This window comes from Perissodus microlepis, chromosome 22 (genome assembly GCF_051167445.1).
Source record: "Perissodus microlepis isolate ML-2025 ecotype Zambia chromosome 22, ASM5116744v1, whole genome shotgun sequence".
Lineage (NCBI taxonomy): Eukaryota > Metazoa > Chordata > Actinopteri > Cichliformes > Cichlidae > Perissodus > Perissodus microlepis.
In genome coordinates, this window is record NC_140481.1 from 24,226,695 (window position 1) to 24,253,573 (window position 26,879).

Consider the following 26,879-nt stretch of genomic DNA (forward strand, 5'->3'; position numbering starts at 1 on the left):
TTCCTGTTTAGTCTGACAGAATATAATTGAGCTTTAATGTGTATTCTTGCTTTCATTAGCACCAGAAATTATCACAGCGGAGAAATGTCCTTGCCATTTTTCAAAACTAGGCATATTTTTCGATTCAGGAAGTGCAAGACGGCTCCCATAAAAGGAGCCTTTAATCAGTGAATTTAGAGATACTTGGTTTTACTGGGTGGTGATTTGTTAAAACATGCAAAACATAGCTGAGTGAATATAACATGCTTCTCAAACCATAAGTCAACTTAATATGTTCCCCGTGGAGAGAAAAATGGTGCTACGCTTATCGGCTGTGCTGTTAATCTTCCCCCATTGTTTCACTTTGATTTATATTCTATTTGCTGCTGAGTAACGCGGTTTCTCCACAGTGATATTTAAAATTCTTACTAAGTCAGGTTTACATTTTAAATGTATACCGTATGATTTAATTATAATCACCAAAAATGAGTGTAACTAAGACTTAGTCTTATGGCGAGCAATATTTTATGCAACTGAATATTGTATCACACCTCAGCGATACTGTAGTGGCTAGAAAATAATTACTGAAAGAGGAGGAAAGGTATAATAAAGCAAAGAGGAAACTGGTATTCCAGGGAACAAAGCTGCCAGTTTCTTTTGTTCTAATGTCTTTTTATTTCTTATGAACACCAAAATTTTCATGTACTTAATAAGCAGGAGCTGCTCTTACAGGATAGTTCCATGTTTTACTGAATATTTGATGCGGCTCAGTGGTCATGGGTGAGTCAGAGAGAAATGAGGCTGTCATGTCGGGTGAGTTAGCAACCTGATTAAGCTGGATGCCAACCTTTTCTAACTTTGATGCATTCATGTTGGCTGTATTTAATTCATGAGACTGGTGCGGAAGACTGAAAGTTGTTAAAAAAAAAAGGGGGGAAAGAGAGAAAAGGATGAAGGTAACACATTGCAATTTCACTCTGCCTAGTTCTCACCTTTTCACGCTTTGTTTTTTCTTTCTCTTCAACTTACCATTATCTCCCCCTGACCGCCACGTTTTTTTCTTTACTTACAGGTCAAGTTGGGTTTTTTTTTACTTGTTTTTTTAGCCTTTAACCTCTAAAACTCATCACCTTTACTCCCACTGTCTTCTCCCTTTCAAGTCTACATCATCTCCCTCACTTCTCATTGTCATTTTTCTTAGCGTCATCTCTCTGCACCAGCATTGTGTGCGTCTCTGAAATCATCCTCAGCTTTTACAACTCATATTTTATGCATTCCGCTTTTACGCAGAGTGACTAACAAACAGTGAAACGACGAGGAATTTGTGACAGCTCCTTTTTTCCTTTTTTTTTTTTTTGCAATGCTATGCATTCCCTTCCCATTTTTTCTTCCTCCTCCTCAACCCCCCCAAAATACATTTTCACCTCCATCTATAATGCCCCCCCCCCCCAACTTAATTCCTTCCTTCCTCATTCTCCCCAGGTGAAGTAAGGCAGGGGAAAAATGAATAGCGAGTGCTTGGCCTCCCTCCAGCACACATTTTCAATATCCAAGGGACATTTTAATGGTACTTTTGTAAACAAGCACACACATAGATGTCTGTATGTCTATGTGGGAATGCTCTCTATTAGTGTGTGAATGTTTGACGGGTGTGTATTTGTGCTCTTTGCCCACTTGTTGTATGGGTGTCCAGCAAAATAAATACATCAGATGGTTGGCTCAAAAGAACACATTTGTCTTTCTCCCCGGAGAATGTGAATTATTTAAAATGAAAGCTGGGGAAGAGAAATGACTAACAGTAGCGGGTGACGTGGCTGGAAAGGAGAAAGATGGAGGATAGCGAGGGGAGACCAGATGGGCAGGGGTGGCACCTAGCCAAAAAGAGGTAGTATAAAGATAACAAAATGTAAGATAAAAGGAGAATGAATGATGAGTCAAAAACATGAATATGGAAAGTGGGAAAGATGCTCCATCATAAAGGTTAGGATGTGGTTACAAATCACTGGTGAAGGACTGGAAAGCTACGCAAATAGAAGTAAAAGAAAGAGAATACAATAAGACTTCTGTCTGAGACAAAAAGAAATAGGGAAGGCTGATAAGGACATGACAAGAAGTGACAACAGACAGAGCGGAAGAGGACTGCAACAGAGGGAGCGACTTTGGAAACATATGATTGGCTACTGGTGCCAAATTTGAGCACGCAAACATGCACACACACACACACACACGCACACACACACACACTTTCTCGCTCACCGCCCTGTACAAACGCATCGGATAAATCTCCAAGCTTCACCAGCAGATTTCAGCCTGTTAACCTGCCTCGCCCTGCTTCACCCCATCTTACCCTGCCACATGGTCACCCCAGGGGGGCATGAAACAAGAGAGGAAAAGCAGAATGTTGATGGGAAATATTGAAAAGAGACAAGATAAAAAAACAGAAAGTCAAAGAGGGAGAAAAAAAAAGGAAAAAGGTAGAGGAGGAGAGAGAACGCAAACAGTTTCTTTGGAGGAAGTCGTGAAGTGTTGCTCTGATCAGTGAGATAGAAATTAAGTATACACTTCTTTGGCAGCACAGGGAGCGCATGGGGGGTAAATAGGAGAAGGAAATAAAGGTGCATGAGGGGGGAAAGGGGAGGAGAAGGATGGCGTGTAGTAAATTACGGAGGGAAGGAGAGCAATAGGAAGGAATAGCAGGGTGGTGAATGTGATGGAGCTGGATTGTGAAGCATCAAACAAAGATAATAAGAGAATCCGCTGAAGGCATGAGGCAAACTCAGTAATTATATAGAAAGAGCAGCCTGTCTTAATTAGAACAGGATGGAGCTCATGAGTGTGAGAGAGACACATGCAAAAAAAACCCCACACATAATTACACATGTACATCAAACACACCATTTCTGAGGTAATATATTACGTAATTTTTTTGCCCCCTGGTCTGTTCCTGTTGACGGCTATTCATAATGAGACCGAAGACCATATGTGTGCTCCTCACAACGTGTGTATGACTTGTGAATGCACACAGGGTCAAGATGTACACATCCAAGTCGTCCTACCGCTCTGGTTTTTAAACCCGCTCTCCTTTTTTGGCCTTTCATGTATTTCATGAGGAAGCTAAGTGGACATAAGCTCTAAGTTCTTCGTATTTACACTCATCTTCACAAGCAGCAGCAGTCTTGCGGTCCTCTGAGCAACAGCGGATTAGTTGCATGACCTAAATCTTAAACACCAGGATCTCCTCTTTTCATCCTAGAGATACTTGGTAGTAACTCAGTTGTAAGAGACGCCTTCAACACCACACACATTTTTGTCTTTTTTAGGTTTTCTATAATTACACATTCATTCAGTTCTGATGCAGAAAGTAGTCGAACTGGAGAGATGAAAACCAGACGAGAGCCACCGCATGGCTGGACACATAACAAATTTGCTCTTTTGCTGAGTTTTTTTGTTGTTGTTAAATTAAGTTAAATGTCCTTTAATACCTACACTTCCTAGGTAAAAACTTTATAAAAAGAATTATGACAGCAGTTGCCATAATCCGAAGTAATCCAGCATTCCTTAAATCTTCTGTGACCCTTGCAGAGGATGCGGTAATAATCCTCTTCCCTACTGCACTGCACTATCTGTTTACACCATTATCAGTAGCTTCTCACTGGCTCTTCAATATTATTGACCAGGACTGAGACACTTAGTGCATTTTCACTCACTCAGTTAAACAATTACGCTCAGGAGTAAATAAGACATAGAACCTGTGAACACTGTATGCAAACTGAAGATCACAGCTTTGTTGTGTTTGTTGCGATTTACTGCTTTGCATTCTTTTTTTTATTGTACTTCACAGCAGCTACTCATTCATATTCTTGAAGGACATGTGCATGAGGATGATTGCGACACATATATAAACTGAAATGTCCTTGCGCACAAAACATTTCTGTAATCTCACTATCCATTTTTATGAGGTGCACATGGAGACCCGATGTCTTTCTCTAACACACAAAATGAAATTTAAAAAAAAAGTGTGTGTGTGTCTGCTGTGAGATGTGTCCTTAGTATAAGTGTGTATGAGCAGTCCCAGCGCAATTCCTCAGTTTAGTGGAGCATTACAGCTGATCAATAGCTCTGGTGCAGTGGGAGATGTCTGGGCTTTGGCTGCATATTCATACCATTACAGCTGAAGTGAGGAAAGAGGCACTACAGGGAACGTGTGTGTGTGTGTGTGTGTCAGCAGACCACTCTCATGGATAATGACATTCTCTAACACCTAGTGGACCACACAGTTACTTGCTAAACTGCACCCAGTCAAGGTTGAGCACCGATAGAAGCAGTCTAAAACGTCTCTCTCTCTCTGAGTCTCTGTGGACTCGCTGGCTTTTCTGTGCCATCACTGAGACTCACTGTCCTTGTCTACTTGCTCTTTTGGCAAGATGCCTGACATGTTCTATTCTCCCTTTACTCCTTCTTTTCCTTTAAAATGTTACTTTTTTTTGTTGGTTTCCTGTCACTGCTTTCTCTCTTCATCCATCTGCGCGGTGCTTCCCCGTACCACATTGTTATTCTCCTGCGAGTTTCTCTGTTGGTTTGTACATCAGTCAGATTCTTCTGTCCGCAGCGAAGATTTTATTGTCGAAAAAGCATTGTCAGTAATTACAAAAAGCAGGACAAGCAACACATACTTTATTTGCACACGGCCCAACTGCCAATATCATTAAACAATTCTCAGCTCCAACTGTCAAACCGTTACTGCAGAACCAGAAAATGTGCAACGCAGCCAAAGTTCTGCACAACTTATCACCAACTTTACTATTAATACTATTTATTCTGGATTTTTTTCCTTAACTATTGGTTCCTCTCAACAGCTAGGTGTTTTACAGAACTCTAGCAGAAACTTCATAAAGTTAATATTGTTACGGCCCATCATTTACAATGACAGACAAGATATGTGATTGAATTACCATATCGGTTGTTAAATCCCACTAAATGAAAGAATTCCAAAAGCGGCATATGGTACAATCATACCAAAAAATGTTACCGTTAAGAAAATATTATGTCCCTGCTATGACTTAGATGAGAAAACAGCAGTCTTCACTGGAAGATCATGCTATGTACAAGTCCACAGGTAATGCACAAGGTCATCGACATCCCGAGGTGTCTGAGGGAGAACACTTACTGCAAACGACCCCGAACGTGATGGGTTTCATGGCCACGGCAACAGCAAATTGTTGCTCACCTGACTTCTTCCCCAAAATGAAAGTATAGTTAAAGGCATGCTGCTTTGACACAGCAAAGAAGACGTGCAGAGGGAAGTGGTCAGAATGAGACTTCAAGGAAATGACCTGAAAACAGCAGGAGTGCTGAGAGCTGTGCAGAGCTTCAGACAGAGACAACCTTGAAGTGGACAGCAGGAAAACTGAGTAAGGTTTTGACTTTTTATGGATAGACTCACTGAGCCTTTTAGCTATGTTGCTGTTTCTTATATATTTTAGTTAGTAGCACAATGAGCTTCACTTTGGAATACAAACACGCTGGTGTAAATTACTATTGTGAATCAAATACACAGAATCAATACATTTTTAATAAAAAACCACTGCAGGGATCAATATGAGATCACCGCACCGAGTTCAACAGTCTAAATTACTGTCCCATTACTGCACATTAGTCTAGTCAAGTGACTCCAACACCCACATCACATTGCACAATAATTCAAGATGGGGTGTGAAAACTAACAGCGAGAGTCAGGCGTTCAAACTGCTGCTATTATATGAGCAATTGTGACAAAAGATCGCAATACTGTCCGTTTCAGTTTACGTCAGAAAGCAACACATCAAACCACCCGCTAGCTTTCTAATGGCAGCACTTCATGTAGGTGTGTCTGTGTGTTAACCGGGACATTTATGCATCATGAAAGAAAGATGTGTTGTCAAGCTTGGGACACGGCCTTCTGAAGAAACAGTACACAAAGTCATTGTGTTCACATTCACACACACCAGGCTCTTCACACTTCTCATACTCACGGTACACACACCATGCCTCACATGCCAATATGTGTGACAACGTTTGGACATAAACACGAAATATTTTAACATCTCTGACAAGTCAAGATCCTCGCAATCGATGGCACTGTCAGTATAGAACAAAAGGAGGCACAGTTTGAAAATGAATGAGAAAGGTGTCTTTGTACTTCTATTGTCTGCCCTCTAAAAACATGACCACTGTGGATCGTTCTTCTTGTCTAAACACTCGTTAACATTGATTTCTCCTTTCTGTCCTTGCTCACCTGCACTTATTCCCTTTCCCTCGTTCACTCTTACAGTATCTGTATCTCTGTGTGTGTCTCAATACAGATCAGCCTTGCTTTTCTCATTTTCTAATGCCATTAATCTCTTCTTTTATTCTGCCCAACTTCATCGCCCTCACAAACTCCTCTCCTTTTTTCTTCTTTTCACTGCAAAAATCCTCATTCTGTTAACTCACTTCAAATCTGTTGTTGAATATTACTTACTCTAAAGGTAATGTCAATTTCAGAGTCTTTTTAACTGAATATATCTTCAACAGAACTATACGGCTTTATAATATTTGTAGCTGCTAGCAATATCTGCCTGAACCTCCAATGTAATTTGGAATTTGGATTGGCTCTAATGCAAGTGGCACTGCCATTTAACACATGAAAAAAATGCCAATTTCACTTAGTTTGCATACAAATCATCAGTTTTGATTGCAATGCAATTATTTGCTGTATTTTGTATGTGCTATTCAATACACTGACACCGGTTTCTAGCAAAACTTCAAACCAAGTTGTGTTTAAAAAAAAAAAAAAAAAAAATCACGCACAGTTTTTTTTTTTTTTCCTGGTGTGTTCCTGCTCGCTGTTAGTCCAGAGCATTTTATCAAAGAGCTAAAACACATGAAAACATTGCTAATTCTTTCTTTTCTTTATTCAGTATTCTGGTTTTGTTGCTTTAGTTCATTTCCGACACAATTCCTTTCTCGTTGCTTGTATTTGCTGCATTCTTATTCATGTATCCATACATCCCACTATCTGATTTTCCATTCCCTACCTTCACAGCTGCTGTGTCCCTCCTCATAGCCGGCGCTGCAGCTGCACTTCCCAATAGGCACCAGCCATTCACCTTCGGCACTACAATGCATCCTGGGAGGGCTGTCTGTGTCAACTTCAGAGTTGTTAACACAGGTGCCGCGCACCTCTACAAGCGTGGCAAACGCTGCCTCGGCCACTGTATCGGGGAACACTGCCAGGTTCTGGACGGTTGCGAGACAGCGTTTGTAGTAAACCCGCACAGCCACCAGTGCCACGCAGGCACCGACATCCTGGAATGCCAGGTGGAACCCTTTACGATTGAGGTGGCCGATCTCGCGCACCTCTGTGTTCAGCTTCATCTTCCTCTCACCAAGATCACCCTGCGTGAAGCTCTCATCAGCAGCAATGGTATCTATCTTGGTATAGCGGTCCTCTCGCGTCACACCTCCAAGGTCCCTGTCTGACTCGACATACAGGAGGTTGAAGGTCTCCTTGCAGGTGCCTGCTACACCAGGGATGCTGTTGCAGTCACGCAGAGTGAACTGGAGCTCCACAAAAATGCGCTGTCCACCTCGACGTGCCACCCAGCCCGTCTGCAGCCAGTTGTTCTGCTGCGTGGGCTCCATCACATTGCACACCTGGTATGTCCGAATGGGCTTATACTTCTCATCTACGCCGCTTATTTCCTCCCACTGTAGGGATAAAGATTTGGGCAGGGGGGGGAAAAAGACACAAAATCCTTAAATGTGAGGTATAGAAAAAAGAAAATCAAGAAAAGGAATATGGGAATGGAAAGAGACATACTGCATTTTACAAACCATGAATAAGCAGCAAGGAGCTTAGTAATAACATGAAGGACTGACAAAAAACAGCAAGAAACAGATGATAAAAATGTTAAATGACAGCAGAAAGAATAGATATGCAAACAGGAGTGAGTAAGTTCAGGTTAACAGTGTAATGACATAATCTGATGAGTGGGTGTTTGAAATAAAAATCATTGGTTCTCAGATTTTCTAATAGCGTCACACAATGACATAATGAACAGGCTCAGTCATCGTGAGTCTTAAGTGGTGTTTCTGCAACTGTGGGTCAGACCTTAGTCACTTTCTTTCGATCTCAGCCTGCTTGGCACTTAAACTAATGGCATTTGTGTTAAATGTTTGTATAAACCAGGGATCGGCAACCCTAGGCACGCGTGCCACAGTTGGCACACGAAGGGTTAACTGATGGCACGACCATAGCTGGACTGGCCATCGGGCATACCGGGTGGCCCGGTGACTTTTGGTCACAATGAAAGGTGGTGGATAAAATAACTCAATTGTTTGGTGGTGGCTGTGGCGGTGCAAGAGGAGAGACCCGAGGCGGCCGCCGGTCCGAGTGTCAGGTGAACTGAACTTCAGGTAAAAAGTTATGACCTGCAGTCTATCTGGGTCAGATATAAACCAAGTTTAGGTGTAGTTTATTTTCGTTGTGCTGACTTTTTACAGTCAGTTACAATAACTCGTACTGCGTGCTAGCTAGCATGACGGAGTTTCTATACAGCTGGGTGGTTGCCACTTCAATCATGAAACTGATCAATGATCAGCTGATCGGCTTTTTTCTCGTTTGTTTATCGCCCACTTTGCGCCAGAAAGAGGAAACCGCCGAATGTCGCGCTAAACAACAGCAGCACGTTTAAGCTTGATCAGCTGTTGTTAGAATGTATTTAATATTACTTTCTAGTAGCTGATGTTTGCTGGAGCCACAGCTGTAAAAGCTGCTGGTCATGATATCGGTTTGTATATCTGGTGAGAGGGAAACATGAAGATGAAACCAGGAGATGTCCTTACTGAATCATCAGAGCTGAACAGGTGATGGAGTAACAGATTTACCTTTTAGGTGACACGAATGAGTTGAAGGGAAGTTATGAACTGTTTCTGAGAGACAAATAACACCAGGATCCTTTTTTATGTAGCTGACAGCTGGTAACTGTGCAGGGGCGGGTCTAGCAAAGTTTTGCCAGGGGGCCAGGTAGGACATTAACAGCGAAAGGGGGGCACAAAGAAATACTTTCTTATTCTCATTTAAAATGTCTAGCTTTTAATAAATAATTATCTGAAGCTTACAACCAAAGTTTTTATCTGACGTAAAATGTATAGAAATCATACATATGACATCGAAGCAGCTGGAACCCACAGCTGTGCGTGTTCATGGAGCTTGCATTTTCACCTGCTGGACATCACTACCTGACAAGTTTAACTGTCTTCAGAACATTGCAGAGGCCTTATTGACAGTACTTGGCTCTACATATCTGTGTGAGCAGATTTTCTCTCACATGAGTGTCCTCAGGCAGCCGTCTGAATGCTGGACACTCGGAGACCTGTGTGTCTGAGTGGGAGACCAGAGATCACATAACATGTGTGTCTCTGTATTAACAGACATGCCATATTGGCCCAGTTTATTTTTCTTATCATTGTTGTGAGGAGACCATAAATAGCATTTGCATTTTCTGTTGTACAGTCCATTTGCTGTCATGGAGTTCTTGTTATGGATAAAAAGTGTCCTTTTTTTTGGTTTCAAAATAGCTGATAACTATTCACTGATTGCTGCCAACATCTGCGAAAAAATATAATTCTATAAAGTGGTTCGATATAGTGTGTAACCGTTAATATAGAGCGTTATTAAATTTATTGCTATTGCAATCATATGGCACACTGACCTCTGAGGAAATTTTAAATGGCACTCGTCATCAGAAAGGTTGCCTACCCCTGGTATAAACGCTTCATCCCACAGTCTTGTGATTTATTCACAAGAAACGAATTTAGAAAAAAAGACACAGCAGGCTTAATTAAAGGGCTTTGTTAGTTGGCCTTCAGCCTACAGATAGTTTTTATTTATTTATTTTTTGCAGCTTTGGTGTAGCCTAAAATATTGATACTATATCGGTACTGACAGAGATTCTCTGTTCTAAAAAACTCTGCACCTTGCTGAATAGATTAAGGGTGTTTTTTGTCTAAATATTGATCCAAATAATTGATAATTACTGGCCTGTTTGCTAACAAAAGATTATTATTAGTAGTTGTTATTTTAGAAGAAGTGGTAGTAGTAAAAAAAAAAAATCTGGTGTATGTGCACACCTTATTTCAGCCATTGGGAGGGAGTCACAAGTATTCTCTTCAAGGTGAGGAACCACTGAATAATATAGCATTTTATTTATCTTTTAAATTTATTTTATTTTTGAGGACTTAAAAGTTTAAACTCCTCTGAGCACTCTAAGAATGCTTTTTATAGTTTCCTAATATTTGCCGTAGGGCAGAGTTTGTTTTTCTGATTTACTTTCAGTCTGGAAGAGCGAGAAAAACTTAATCAAATATATAATTTATCCATCAGATGAATGATTATGACTCCATGTCACTATTTGAATTACCGAGGCGCTCTTGACAGAATTGAAAGTGAACTGAGCAGCAAATATGAACTGCTCTCCCTCTCTCATAAATACACAAACGTGCACAAAGCAAAAGAGTAGAAATGGATTATCTCCAATGGTAATGTGATCAGCCCCTCTCCTGTCAAGGTGACTATATCAAAGTGGGTGCAGTGTGTTCTCTATCACTTCTACTGGGACATGTAGGTGAATCACACAGTCACATTAATCTTATGCATAGTGGAGCACGTAGTGCAGCAGTCATCTCAAACACAAGTGCTTCAGCAACCTCTATCCTAAACAAAGCACATTTAAAAGCAGTGATGTTATTCATATAATAGACTTATCATGTGTGTGTGCATGGAAAGGCCAACTTGCAGGTGACACGTGGGTGACAAACTGCTCTGGCAAAAGTGCTCCTGCATTTATCTTGCAGTCATAACTTAGTGCAAAGGGTTTTACGGACCAAATCGATCGTCACAAAAGGCCATTTATCTGTGGCAGCACATCTGTGTAGCTGCTTTGGACACTGCTATATAGTAGCCTGGATTAGTCCCAATGATTAATGATAATGATGAGCTCAGCACTGGGGACAAATTGAAGAAAAGGTGTGGAAAAGTAAAGTAACAAGCTGTGTGGAGGCTGGCAAGTAAACACATGCGTCTACAAATGAAAAAAATTACATGCAGGTAATGAAAAATACAACTATACTTACTCCATTAGGGGGATAGGACGTCCAGCCGAGCTCTGCTTGAGTCTCTTTAGAATTCAGCAGCACCACTGCAGGAAATTACAAAAAAAGGGGGGAAGACAGACATGAGTTAGACGACATGTGGCATTAGAGTGTATTTGCCTTTATTTTTAAATACATTTCCCAACAGTGTACCTCACCTGCATGATAACAAAACTCAATTAACACTAACTCAAGCAAATAATAGTATTAAATTAGTCATTTACAGTACATTTGCATAATAGTTCAGTTTTATTTGGCCTCTGAAAGTGCTTGGAGTAAATATGAATAACACAAAGTGCAAAATGACACGTCAGGTTTGGAATAATGAAAGAAAGGCATTAACACTGAGAAAGGTTTGACAAAATCTGTTGAGAGTGAACCTGTCCTTTGATAAATGCATTAACACCATCTGTTGAGGATTTAAGCTGGACAAAGCGCTTTCCTTTAGCCCCTGGCTTCACACACACAACACACAGAAAACCACAAACAAAACAAAACAGAACCATAGAACTTTTACAAAGAGTCGGGAGAAAAAGAGCACCCTTATTTAGCTTTCAAGAGTGGAAAACAGGAAATACAGTTTCTTTTCAGCACAGAGAGACAAAATGTAAGCTTTGAAGCTGGTTTCAGCACCACGGACAGCTACATAAGAAGCAGACTGCAGTGAGTGAAAGCCGGCGTAAATCTCCCTGTTTAAAACCAGCCAAATAACAGATACAGCAAAGTTTCTTTAAAGAAATATCTAGGAGTTAAGCTACAGTGCGTTGCCTAAGCTACACCACTGAAGGACAATAACTACAACACCATTCAAGAGTCTTGAACCACTCGCATAAGTGGAAACGCAGTATATGAGGCAAAAACAGACCTCAGAGTTGTGCAGAGTGCAATTCTAATGATGTTTGAATGTTAATAGTTGGTATGAGATCACCTTTTAATTATTTAGCACAGCCTGAACTCTCTTATGCAAACTTTCTTGGAATTTCTTCAAGTAGTCTTCGGCAATAGATCCTGAGGTTTCTTGAAGGACATTTAAACCTCTTCTATTTTGTGTTTGCTAGCTTTTGTTCAATTCTTAGTAAAAAGTATCCCACACTCCTTCAATAATGCTGAGATCTGGGCTGTAGGGAGGCCAATCCACAGATAGTGCTCCACTGTGTGTTTTTTTATTCAGGTAAGAATGGCTTCTCGATAGCCACCAGTTGATCCATGTAACGTTTGTACAGCAAACAGTATATGGATCAACTGAAGGGCCAGAAGCACCTCTCAGGTCCTGCACCAGGTCCTTGCTGGATTTTATTTTCCAGTTTCCTTTCAGATAATGTCAGATGTTATTCATCTGCCATAGATCATTTTTATGTCCTGTTACTTCTTCATTTGTCATGTACTTGAATCCGAAATACTATTTAGATCTCTTTATGTTGATATAATATATAATTAAATCATTCAATAGCAACAAAGGAAGATACTGGTACAACAAATTTCAAGATTAAGTATTAGATCAAAATATTCATCAAGAGAGCAAAACCAAAGTAACTCTCATTTTATTAAAAGATCTTAATACCCGTTCTACCAAATTTGAAAAGGGAACCAGAGTTCATTAGCGAGGACGTATCTGAGCAGTCGCACTGAGAACAGTTGTCGTTTTACATTCTGTTCTATGCGGCAGGCGTGCACGAGAGCCATCATCAGCACATTTATCTTAATCTATAATCTAATATCAATATCTGTAGTGACATATGGTGAGCTGCATTAACACCTGATTTTTAAGGGATTTTGCTGATATTAAAATTAACCATGCTTTAAGCTTGTCTGCTTAAACAGACCCCCACCCCCACTCCACTGGCACACACACATTCACCCACACTTACACACACACACACACACTGAGAACCAGGCTCTCTTACAGTGTTCTCAACACGTACATCTTTGAGGGAATCCGAGGTGTGACAACCAGACAAAGCCATTTTTTTTCTCCAGACTTCAAGGAACACACTGTGCAAAGATTGCTTTTTATTATCCTTGAAAGTGCTACTTTCATTCTTGTTACTTGGCTTTAACTTTTATGTTCTGCTTCAACTTTCAACCACTTCAGGAGATTGTAAGGGCTATCAAAAATAACCTGAGCGACACAGACTGCAGTTAGAGACAGACTCCTTGAGAAGTAACAATTTCACCTTGTACCGAGCAATTCTTGGTGTAAAGATCTTTGATCGCATACGCAGCTGCTACATGACAAATATCTGGCTTTGTGGAAATTAATAACAAGGCACAAGGACATCCTGATGAGCAAAAAACAAAAACCAGAAGCCTACCCAGTCTGACTCAGCTGTATAAGAAGTGGTGACTAAAACCTGTGGCTGACTCACACTCTGACAAGAAGAATATGCACTCTGGCACAAATGTCTGCAGATGTATCACTATTTACTGTAAATACATTTTCTTTATATTATTATTATTATTATTGTTATTACTATTTTTTCAAGACCATAACTGTATAAGGATTTAATAGACTTCTATGCAATGCTATTGCAGTTTGTATAGCCAAAATCTTCAGAGGACAATGAGAGCGCATGCAGTTTTCATTCTTCTTATTTTGGGATTTGCTTGAAAAGGAGACACTAGAGCACTGGATAGGGATCAGGGAAGCCTTGCTGGAAAATTAAAGATCCTTTACAAAACACTTAATTTCATTGTTTTTGGGTTAACACCAAAGGGTGCCCAAAGCATGCTTCTGTGGTGCGCTGATAACACAGAAGCATTTGGAAAAGATTAGAGAGGGAGAGGGCAAAGGTGCTGGAGAGACACAGAGGAAGGCTGAGGCAGAAGCCAAAAGAGAGATGATGAGAGAAAATAATCAGCAGAGGAGGGCAAAGAGAAGAAAGAAAGAGCCAACAAGTGAGAAAGAATGAAAAAATAACAGTTGGAGAAAGGGCTGGAAAATGAAAAGGAAGAAGTGAGAAATGAGCACATGAAGTGTACATAAATGAATACGCTGGATAACGCACAAGGGATCGTTATGTCTTCCTGAGCAGTCAGACAGTCAGTCAAAGAGAGACTTGCAGGACAAAGTTGGCACTGTAATCACACATTGAATACATAAGTCTGGCAATCACAGTGTAGTTAGACAGACTAATGGGCCTTTAAGGGCAGTAGGAAGAGAGAGCGAGAGAAAAGATATCCAGAGAGGATGACAAAAAGTCCGGCAAAGAAAAGCTAATCTGGTGAAGGAAGGGTCATCAAAAGAGGGAAAGGGGAAGGGAGGGAAAAGGCAGAGAAAGAACATATGACACAGAAATAAAAGCTCTCGTACGCTGTGACACATGGCCTCAACTTAATAGCCACGACACATTAGTTTTACTAAATAATTTCAAAAGGCTGTTTTGTGAGTATTTAGGACCCACAAAATGAGGCTGACTTTCATCACCAGCAGATAAAACATGATCCCTGAAGAGTAACAGAGGCTCCTCTGCTTTGATCACACAATACTGACAGTGTTAATATAGAATACTTCATATGAGAAAAGGACACCATTATGTTGCTAATGTTTTGATGAAAAATTAAAAATGAGCCTTCACAACAACAACAAAAAAGTCAGCGTTCTTTATTTTTCTTCTTTTGAGAAATATGTTATAATTAAGATGATATCAGTCACAATTAGCAGGGGAAGGCTCAGGAAATTTGACATTGCTTAAGCAAATTCTATCTTTACAACAGTCTTTAAAGTAACAGCTATCACTTTAGCAGCTTCTCTGTCAACCGGTTTGGATAAGCTGCATGCAAAGGGATGGCTGAGTGAAATTAGTGGTGGGATTTCAGTGAAAAACTATTTATTTTAAACCAAATTTGATTTTTATGAAACACAAAAACGTAGCATTGGAAGCACATGTCATCATTCTCATTCTCTCTCTATATATTTTCTTTCTATGATCACAGTGTGATCGCTCTCACTTTTGCACTCTCTCTTTCTTTTTTTTAATTTATGTATTTTACCTGAAAAGTTTCATTGAAATTGAAACTAAAATGTAAATGTCTCTTTTATCATCCCTCCCCTGGTCTCATCCACACTTTGATCTTTCTCTGATTTCTGCGGTGTACTAATTATCAGCCTTGCTAAAGAGGATGCGACGAGGAAGAGATAGCCGTAGGAGAGAGGTAGACTGCAGCACTCACTTCAAGTATTCACAAGAAAGGGAGGGAATGTGTTGGTGCACCAACAGCAATCTAGAAGAGGTAAACACTAAAATCTGGCCTTTGTCAAGTGTGCAGCCAGCACTTACACAGCTATTTTTTTTTCTTTTTCCTTTTAGTGGTAGACAACAACATGAAGACAGCTCTGTCACAGGGGCCAATTTCAAGGGCTTGCAAGGTTAAGGGTTCCCATTCTTTGATTGAACTAAGTGTGTGCAGCTATTAAACTGTGAGTAAAAGGCGCACTTCCAGGTACTTAGTCTGAAAAAGGAAAAGGGTAGAAGAAGAAGAAACAGACATGAATCGCAATGATCCACAGCCCTACATGTAATAAATTTGCGTTTTGCTCAAATATTCTATAACAGGCTAAATAGTATTTCACTCTGGTGAAACAGAGCTCTTACTAGCCAGCATACAACTGGGAAGACCTGGGGGATCCGGAGGTTCAACCTGCCTATAGAGAAAGCACTGAGACTGGAATAAGCACAGGCTGCCAATGCTCCATGTGTCAACTCATGTCCAAATATTACGTTTCCTATGTAACATATTCCCATGTAACCCATAAAAACTAACATTTAATCAGGAACACCTTCTTGTAATCTTTCACATAAGGGTAACCAGCTTAGTACCATTTTCCTGTGGGAGAAAGAACAATGACTCACAAGTCAGCATAAGCAGGCAGGTGGAGTGGCAGATGGCATAATCGCACGACCTTCAACCTAAAGCCTGTCCCTATCCTGGAAAGGATAGAGACAGGCTTATTTTCACTTTCATTTTGCTTTTTAACGTTCCCTTTTTGGGTTACGCACTAAACGCACACGGTTAGGTTTAAGAAAAAAAGTGCTTGGCTGAAAAGCAAGTCTTTCACAACATTAAATACCTTTTAAACTTTTTCTTTTGAGATGTCGTGGATACCACATACACATCCTTGTTACATATCCCAAGACAGAGACGACACCAACAGAGGAATTTTTCCCCATGGTGTCTTGGTGTCTGTTTCAGAGGGACTCCTGTTGAACTGTATGGGACTATTCAGTGTGTTGAAAGATGCCAACAAAAAGGGACAAACACTGCTATAAGATATGATGTCAACGGGTCCTGACAAGTCTAATGACTTGCAAGAGAGATCTGGTTGATATGACAGGTTGAAATCAAGACAAAGAAAGACCTTAAAGGGGTTATATTGTACTTTTCTTTTTTTTGCCATATATAGATGATCATGTTACAGTTTCAAAGAGTCAAAGCAATCCCTAGTAGCTGAAAGTTCAAGATTCAGACTGCTCTAAATGTTCAGTTTGAATTGAATAAGCAGAAGAGGATGGATAGACGGATGGATTTAAATGAGAACACATGAGCAAGAGAGCAAAGCAACCTGCTGTTCAAATCTTCTGTTTATAAGCAGCAGCCAATGAGAAGAAAAGTAGTTTTGAGTGAGGGGAAAGACCGTTAAAATGTCTTTTTTAAGACTGGAAGGAGCAAAGAGTCTCCTCAACAGGATTTACAGTGTCGCTCAAGGACAAAGAACATGACTGGAACATGGGAGTGTTTAAAAAGAATATATATGTATATATACACACACTTCAATGAAAACAATACAGTAATACTGGAGAAGGACAGATAAAAAAATGGATAAATTGATGGGGATATAAGGTGCCACATAAAAAACAGGAACAGTCACATAAAAGATAAACGCAGTGTGTACACAGACAAATACACCGCCTTCAGTGACAAATGGTGTCAGGGAACGTTCACAAGCATGCACATACAAGCACACAGCCAGGAGGCAGGACCATAATAGCAGTTCCAACAGCAGGGCATATGAACTTCAGATGGGGCTTTCCTCTTAACAGAGGCATTAAATTTTCAGCTTCAGTAATGTGACATACTGCAAAGAGCTTGGGCTGCTACCTCTCCAAAGTCCACCACGCAATTGCATATATCATTAATGATAATGAGGTGAACGGTTATACGCAATCATTACATAGTGCATATTTGTCATGCACAGTGTGGTAAAAGTACCTTTCTAAAAACATAAGCTACAAAATAACCTAAGCGTAACCGATAATCATTTTCATCACAGTTTTTTTTTTTATTGCTAGTCTTTAATCAAAAAGAATTTTAAATATTCAAACAATCAGCAGACTTTTACACAAGTCACACGCCAAGCCGTTTCTCAAAAATGATTATTTATCCTACATTTGCATATTGTTAAACCATTACAATATCCCGTTTAATAAAATGATTAAACAGATGCTCAGCTAACCAAAAGCTTTTTACCAAAAAGCCCGGATAATTTGTATAAAAGGCCTCCGTCACATAATCATGCTGGTTTTGCATCTCTTTGTTGTATCAGTGCCTCTAATTAAAGCATAACAGCTGTGGCAGCGGGTCACGATTAGGTGCATATTGTGACATGAAAAGATGCAATAACTCAAAATTGTGGAAATTTGTATCACAATTTTAATTTTGGTTTACGGTCCGTCACTGAAGCCAAAAATTAAAAAATTTAAAAAATCAGGAAAGGAAACAGATATTTCATTTTTGAAACAGGCGTGGGTACTGTGATCACTGCAGTCTGAATACCACATAACTACACTGTACAGTTCTGGTTAAGGAGCCTTTAGTCCATTGCTATATCCCGCTCCCTCCTCTTTCCTGCCTCTTATCAACTTTAAAAATTATGAGTGTGAGCCTCTGTGTGAACAGTCAAAGGATCAAAGCAGTAATGAGGAAAATTATGGGGACGTGTGAAAAAAGGTCGATGTCCTGCTATCTGGAGAATTTATAAACATCCTGCAAAATGGTTTAAGTACATGACATTGGTGTTGTTAGATAAATCAGCTGTTTTTCTTTGGTAAGGTAAAATATTCCAGAAAAGGGTGAGTGTACAGCAACTCATTTTCAGTTAATTATGTGTACTTTTTGTTACACTTTATTTCCAGTTGGTTCAGTGAGAGAAGAAACTGTACTTGAGCACATGATCTGCAGTTTGGTGAAAATGATAAAGTTTAATATTTTCTTTGGGCACAAAAATAATATTTAGGGTTTTTTTGTTTGCATATCCTGTCAGTTAATGAAAGCAATTTTAAATCCATCTAATATCTTTAAAGAATTATGATTTATGCATGTATGATCTTCTGGTGCTAACCAGGTGGGCTGTAACAAAGGTAGTAGGGTGATTTTGTTTGCAGGGGGTTTGGCTGCTAGGTGTTAAAGTGTTAATCCTCTTATAGTTTTAAATGCAGATTGAGTATTAACTTCAGAAATCCACTTTGACTTAAATGATTAACGAGTGTGTAAGTGTGAGAACATATCTAGTACAGTCAAAATGCCTGTGTTTTCTTACAAATTATAAAAGAAATTGTTTTGGGCAATCGCACAAAAGGACGAGAACAGATATATTCACAACACAAGCAGTTTGAGAGCCCGGAATGACATAATGAAATATATTTTACAAAACATCACAAAAGACTGTATATAAGCTCCATGTCTCTCCATGCCCACCTTACCTTATCTTCTCCTATAATTATTAGTTTTTCCTTTCTATTTCCCCTTCTTCCTACCTCTTTTGCAGTGCCAGTCTTGAATCTGAATGACCACCTGTTAAGACAAATAGCTTGAGGAGGAATAAAGCGAGTGTGTGCTTATGCATGTTTGTGTGTGCTTTAGGGAATGAAAGAAAAGAGTCATTGAGTGAGTTAGGGAGACAGCAAAAGCAGAACGTGTTTTGGAGGGAAAAAAGGAGTAAAGGATAAAAATTGCAGAGAAAAGAAAAAAGAAAAGAAAAAATATATAGTCTGGCACCAAGGCAGGAAAACGAGACCCTATTACAGTAATTACACTGCCACACTTTAAAAGGGGCCCTGCAGTACAGGTTGTTTGTTCAAGCAGCTTATTAGAACCAGTGATTTTATTTTAAAACTAAGCAAGTTCAAGTGGCTGTGTACATGAATGTATGTGAAGGTTACACAATTATGATGAGATGAGAGATGAGATAGCCTTTATTTGTCAGTTGCAGGTCTTTCGCCCACAACCGAGATGACAGACCTTGCTGACCGTACATACAATACACAAACATCACATTGGGGAGACAGGTCAGGCTAGGTAGCGAGGAATAAACATTGAAATGTGTAACACAAAAGGATAATACAGGAATGCACAGATATCAACACACCATAGCACAATAAACACAGACAAGCAACATGGGAAAGTGTTCCAGTGTGTACATCTGATCTGGGACCGCTGTAATCTTCGACTGCACCTCCAGCTGACCCAATGTCCACATCAGAGGAGAGGTAAGCGTTGGAGGTGGCGTTGGATCCGGGGTAGGGAGGGTGATGCGTCAGTGAGTGCTTATCAGTATCAGTATATGTTTGTGTGTGCGTGTCCATAGTTCAGCTGAGACAGTGTCCTTCGCCCTGCCAGGCTAAGTAAACAGTCTTCCAGCCAACCCAGGTGGCCTTGCATGGAATGGGAAGGAACAGACTCAACACAGTCGTTATCAGGGAGTTTTTGTTCGGCTCCAGCCTTGAGCCCACAGCTGGCGCCAAAGGGGTAGCCGGATTATGATAGTTATTTTTCTTTTGCAACAACTCATGAGAATTTCAAGCTGTTCTTTAACACTCCGACACTGGTCTCTCAATCTCCCGTTGGATAGCCGCGAGTTTCTCCATGATGGTATTAACCTTCAGTTCCGTGGTCTTGTCATTCTTTTGCTCAAAGAGCAGATTCTGAGACCTCACGACCGCAGTTAGCTGTTCCAAGATGTAATCCAACTTCCGCTCAGAGGTGTTGTTCTAAGTGGACTTTTCCTTGATGTAATCCAATGTACGCTCAGAGGTCTTATTCTGAGTATTCACTGCAGCCGTAAGCGCCTCCAAGCTCTTAACCATGCTGCACTCAGTGAGCCCATTCTGAGAAGTCGCGCCTCATCCCATCGTTTCAATCCCAGCGGGCAGCCTTGGGGGGGTTTGAACAGCCGGTTCCGCTTTCTTAATTCTCCGATAAGCCAGGGCCAAGCCAGCTCCGATCAGCAAGAACCCTGTTATCATGGTTCCGAATAGGTAGATATCCTCAGCGTCCTCGATCGACAGTCCCGCCAGGCACACGATCCTCCATGTCTGCCACCCGTCCATCGTGTATCCGGCAGGGAAAGTCCCTCCAGGGCACTCGGGCTCTCCCGAGCCCAGACTTCTCGTTGAGAAAAGGGTGTCAATAGCATTCAGAGACCAGTTGATCAAATCCATAATTCTCTTTAGGTTTTAGAAACAGACTGTGAGAGACTGTTCCAGGGAAAGTAATACAAAAAACACGAGACTAGACAAGGACATAAGAACTAAGCACGGAAGATAAGGGAGAGGAGAGGAGAAAAAGTGCGTCCGCCTCCTCCGAGAGCCAAAAGAAAATTACAATCACATATTGCGACAAACCTGAACTTCTCCCACTGGTATCCTATATAAACTGAGCATCCTAATATCTAATTATGAATTACAACCATCGAGGCAAAGTGGGCTGATAAAAAAAATCTTGAGTTGATTCCAAAGGTTCAACTTGTATTTGGTCACCATTCTCTGGAGGTCAAAAGAGACGTCAATGCAACTGAAGATGGTCATCATTAGGCTAGAAAATGAAAATAAGGATGCCAAAAGGGCAAAAAAAGAAATGATATTCATTAATGGCCAAGTCCGTCACCTGATTTCAACCCAACACATCATGCTTTTCAGTTATTGGAGACAAAACAGGAGTAATGCAGAGCGACCCCTAAACAAGCAGCAACTGAAGATGCCTGCCATGAATGCCTGGCAGGTCAAGGAAGGAAACAGCATTTGGTGATGTCCATGGGTTCCACTCAAGTATTAAAAAATATCCACACATTTAAAATTTTACTAGTTGATCCAATTACTTTGAGCCTCTATACAATTGGGAGGGCTATGTATGAATATTACTTTAATTAAGATCTTGTGGCGTTGGAGAGAAACAAAATTACAATAAATCTTTTTTTTTGACCAAATGATTTTGACCTTTGACCAGGAGACTTTGACCCCAGTCTCCTGGTCAAAGATCATGTCTATTTGTGCCCCACCATCCTATGTGCAACCTAATGTGCATGTATTTATATCTCTTTATGTCTACAGGTCTCTTCAGACTGTAGTAATAAATAATCAATATCAACTGTCTGAGAGCTATGTCTGCTCCTGCTTTTTTGGTTAAAAAAAAAAAAAAAGTTGCAAAGCTCCAAGAAACAATAGTCAAGCACAAGGGGGAGAAATAAGAGAAATGAGAACCATAAAAAGACCCGTACTAAAGGAGGAAACATGCTGATAGATCAAAAGCGAGTGACAAAGCAAAAGACATACAAAGGGGAAAATAGAACAGAGGCCAAAGAAATTTATTTTCTTTTGTAGGGTTGTAATTAGTTGTCTTGATTGATAGTGAGGGCGGTGAGAGTGCTGTCGGGTCGCATTGTTACAACAAAGCGGCTTCCAGCTACAGGGCTGAGAACAACTGGCAACAAAGTTGAAAGGCAAACTCATGCAAAGCGGATCGTGCGGCATACAGTGCATGAACAGGACGCGAGTCCAATGGATATACTGACTGTCTACTGGTATCATGTCAGATAGATGAAGCACAATGCCAGAAAGATGGAATAATATAGAATTGGTATTATGTGTCCTTCATTTTCTTTTTGAGTGGCTTTGATTCCACCATTTACACTACTCTCAGCACAGACTATAGCACATGTGGCCAAGTAGACAATTGTGTGATTTCCAGTTGTTAATTAGCTTATAAAATACATTGTAGGGAAGTTAAACAGTAGTTAAAATTGACCCCATAATTATTTTCCATAAAAATGCTGTTTCTACAGTTCAGTTTTAATTATACATACATATATATATATTCAAAATATACATTCAAAACAGCAATCACCTCAAAGCATTTAGTGTTCTAAGATAAAGAACCTATATTGATATATGATATTAGAGAGAAAACACAAGCACTTGGCAACAGTGGGAAGGAAAAACTCCCTTTTAACTGGAAAAGCCCTCTGACAGAACCAGAGGAAATAAATAAATATTTGAAAATTACTGAATGATATATTATTGGCAGACGTGCCTTTACAGTAAATGCCACAACTTAATGCATCCAGCTATTTGTATATTTGTACATGACATAAAAAGTCAAAGTATCTTCTTCTCTTTTTTGACTGCTGTATAGTCTCACCATGTTTTTATCAGAGATGAGCCTTTTAAAAAGAACAAGTGGACCATGCAAGAAGAACTATTTAAAGGATGGACAAAGTGGTTAGTGAAGGGAGAAATATAGAGACCACTTCAGGAATAGTCACAGCACTAAAAGGAAAACACTGCCAAAAAAAGCAGAAATATTTCACAACAAATATCGACTGGGTAACCAGCACGCTTGTAGAAATTTACAAACTGAAGGGAGAAGATGAAAAAAAAATGACAAAATAAGAAAAAGAATGTTTCCAACATCACAGACTCAGGAGCTGTGGGTTTATATCCCATCAGATGAGCAGCATAGCACAGCAGAGGTCTGCCATAACCCAAATCAACCAAGTTAACAGTTTGTTCGTATCATTAGCATTTGGAGCACTAAATAATTTCCGTTTGAACATCATCAGTAATTGTTCTGCAAGCTGCAAGACTGAGTTCTATAATACACTGATACTGCACTGTAAAGATGACACATGAAACCAACAGACACAATAAAGTGTATACATCTACCAATTCTGGTGGAAAAAAAATGTAGCTACTTAAACAAAAAAAACAACAACTTATTATTAATAAACTTAAAGTAAAACAAAAATTTTACTTGATGTTTTTATTAAAATACAATTTGGTGACAAAAACATATTTGAGAACTGGCCTTTTTGACCTAAACTAAAATACAACATCAGTAATATCCATTATTTTCCATGACACTAAAGTAACCACATTATTCCATTTTATGGTATGCGGTTTATTATTTAAGAATTATAGCAGCATAGAGCACATGTGCACATAGCAACGGTAAGGCGATCGTTCATTCGCTAAATGTGCATAAGTGTGGAACTCAGTGAGCCAGCATTAAATGTACTTGCATAACATAAGAGTTCCCAGAAAACGTGGCTACACGTGGTGACAAGTTAATTATAAAACAGAAGCTGCAGTGGCCTTTATCAGTAGACGCATGGATGGCTACATTTGTACTTGTGAAAAAGAAAAAAAAAACAAAAAACTAGAATGTCACTGACAGATTGAATACAGAGAAGCAAACTTCACTATTTTTCTCTGTGACACTCATATTCACAGACATATAATTATGTGCCCATGTTGCAGTGACAAACTAAAGCATCATAATTTTTCGAGTGCAAAAGTCTGCTTCAAATGTCACCAAAACACAGTTATAATATCTGTGCACATAAACATGTTTGTTGTTTGTGTGTGTGCATGCGTCTTTTTACATGCACATTCACAGAGGTACTAACGTAGGAGTGTGCACCTGGTTTGTGTGCCTTGCATGATTGGATTGTAAAAAATGAATGCCTAAATTTTCCAGATCCATTTCCTACTACACCCCGTGCCTTTTTTTTCTTTTTTTAATGCTGAAATGTCTTACTTGCCAATCGTTCAGGGCACTTTTAAATAATGAAAGCCTGTATCTTTGCAGTGTGCCGCTACATCCTCCATCTTCTCCTTTAGCCTCTCGTCAGTCCAGCCAGCAGACTGCATTATTTAACTAGACACTCATTCAGGGCTTTAACACAGCTTGCCTGGGCCTTATACTTTAATGTCTGTGCAACAAAGAGTGGGGAAAAAAAACACTGAAAGACTGAAATAAAACAGAGACGTGATTGGGACAATTGGAAGAAAGTTTTTGGCTGGCAAGTACTCTTGTAAAGTTCATGCTTTACCCATTTCCCTCCATCTTTTACTGCTGTCCACTTTATTTGTCTTTCTGCTCTCCATTTTGATCAATTTTTCCTTGATTTTTCCATTCTTTCTTTCCTCATGTCTTTCCATTTACCTCCTCTGATCCCTTCATTCCTCCCTCTCGCTTATTCATAAGAGAGATGAGGGGAGGGAAGAGCTGTTACATAAGTGAAGCGGAGCTCCAAGGTTTTGTGCTGACTTTGTTTTCCCTCTGGTTCAATTTGAGAACCACTTTAGATTAAATTAGGTCGTCTTCTTCTAAATTCACCTCTCCTCAACTCTTTCATTTCCCCCCTCCGTGCTTCACTGGAAGCTCTTTCTCTCTGTTTTTTTGGTTTTTTTTACTTGATGACAGCTGAAAAAGTGAGAAGCATGTGTAGCAGAGCTGTCAACGATCTTATACAGCCAAAACCACAAAGAAAACCATTATGTGCACCTTAAATAATTTAATGCACAGTACCATCAACATAACATTTTTTTCTTTTTTACTGTACCCATGAAACTGTCCACAGAACTAAAACTGAATGTAAACACACTTTTCCAGAGCGGTAACACTGTTGGTTTTCCCTCTCCTTCTTCCCATAGTGCACCGCAAAACAAACAGAGTGCTTTGCAAAGGTAAACAGTAACATACCATACTGTCACTTAAAAGCAGCCACACAAAAATCACTAGAGAAAACTTCCACAGATATTTTATAGAGACACAAATTCCAGTTGTGCATGGGTGGCAAGCAGGTTTCAGCTCACACTCAATAAAGACATTTAATTTATGTATTTTACCAACAAGCAAGCTTTAACTTCAAAGATCACAGACTTAGCCAAAACAGCCTGCAATTTGCATGATTAAGTAATCCTTTGCAGAGGGAAACATTTTAGGACTGCTTCTTATAGCCTTATACTGATATCTACAGTATTTACTTTTTATCATTTTCCCAGGGCAACAAGTAACAACATCTATCTTTTTATAAAAACTGTAAATTGATTTCCCTACATTAACCTACACATGAAGGTTGGGGTTAGGTTATTAGGTCATGACTTGCTTCATATGTTAGACTACGGTAGCTCTGATGTCACAATCCCAGTGTGACCGGCAGCACTCATGTATCAAATGAATATAAACCAGTGACTCGGCTTTGTTTTATTCAAAATGGACTAAATGTTATTATTTCTTCTTCTTCTTGTGCCCTACTTAGTATTATGACTGAAACACAGACACATATTTGGATGTATATGGACCAAAGACACACAAACAGTGTCAACCTTACTCAACCCTCTCTCTATAAGCAGTAATGCATAAAAGACATTTGCTTCTGTGTGCTTTATATCAACTCAATTAAAAAATCATATCTTTCTTAAGGCCATGACAGGAGTATATTGTTTTGACAGGGCAGTAGGTAAACTGGGTTAATGCATGTGCATTAGTGGTCTGGTGAGTAGGTACGAGGGGACTGATCCATGTACCGCCATTAACCTTAACTTTACGCTTGCTGGTTGAGCCTATTTTTAGATTGTGAGCTTCCCTGATGCAATTCATTAAAAAAGAAAAAAACAATTTTTGAACAAGCCAGCCATTCTACTACAACAAACTGCAGTCTTTAGTAACAACCAGGAACATATTGAAACATTTAAAAGCTTACTGACTCAATTTCTGCTCAGTTCCAATACAAACAGTCCCCAATCTGCTGTTGATTATCATGTTACATTCAAATTTTCTCACCAGAAAAAATCAAAACAAACTATACTGCTATATACCAGCAGGGTAAACACGAGTGTAATTGATAACATCACTCATAGTCCTTCTCTGTTTAGGCATCGTGCACGATGGCTCACTGGAAAAGTTGTATTAAACCTGCTGTGGTATGTCAATTGGTCATGTGGTTTGGATGTACTAATCCCTTAAGCTTGATAATACTGCTAAATTATCCTCTTACAACATTAGTAATATAGTGATATAATCATCCAGTTGTTATGTGTGTTCGTAGGTCATCCCGTCTCCATCAAGGGCCTTTTGTCCTTATTCTGTTCTAACCACTGCTATATAATTCAGCAGTCCACTAAAAAAGTCAGTGCTCTGGCAGCTTCGGGGATCCTGCAGCTTGATTCTTTCTTACTGCCTTGTCCTGTCTTGTCTTTTCTTTTCCCCAAAAGCCACCTCATGTGTCTTGTAGCTGCCCTCCGGCATACACTTCTTACCAAACCTCTACTCTTTGATTCTTGCTCTGTGTCTTCTTGTTCTGTCCCCTTCTCTTCCTCCTCTTTACCTTGAGTGACATCACAGCCTCACTTTGCACACCGGCAATTCATCCGTACTCTGTGTTCCTATCATCTGAGTTGTGTCAGTGCCACATCTATGGGCCCACACAGCCAATGCTGGCTCCCTGCGGGCCAAGCACCCATTATCCTCGGGATCGATCTCTGCTGCATCGATGAGCGATAGCAGCCACGACACTGAAGAGATAAGGGGAAAGAAGGGTAGACAGACAGACAAATGAATGGGAAAAGCAGGAGGAGAAGGAGGCACTGGAGATGAAATGAGGTGAGTGATAGATTAAGCAAGGTGAATGGAGAGCAGAGAAGTAAGAAAATACAAGAGAGTAGCATGGAGGG

At 39.9% G+C, this 26,879-nt stretch overlaps 1 protein-coding gene and 1 pseudogene across 3 annotated transcripts in view; both read right to left on the reverse strand.

Annotated features, from left to right (window-relative positions):
- Positions 1 to 26,879, reverse strand: part of epha10 (EPH receptor A10) — a 166,779-nt gene that overhangs the window by 110,696 nt on the left and 29,204 nt on the right. For all 3 annotated transcript variants that reach the window (XM_084919679.1, XM_084919678.1, XM_084919680.1), the window contains exons 2-3: positions 11,134 to 11,198; positions 7,035 to 7,707 (exon numbers count right to left, since the gene is read on the reverse strand). In XM_084919679.1, coding sequence (XP_084775805.1) covers positions 7,035 to 7,707; positions 11,134 to 11,198 — 738 coding nt within the window. The remainder of the gene's footprint in view (positions 1 to 7,034; positions 7,708 to 11,133; positions 11,199 to 26,879) is intronic.
- LOC146363242 (uncharacterized) lies at positions 18,465 to 21,420 on the reverse strand (annotated as a pseudogene).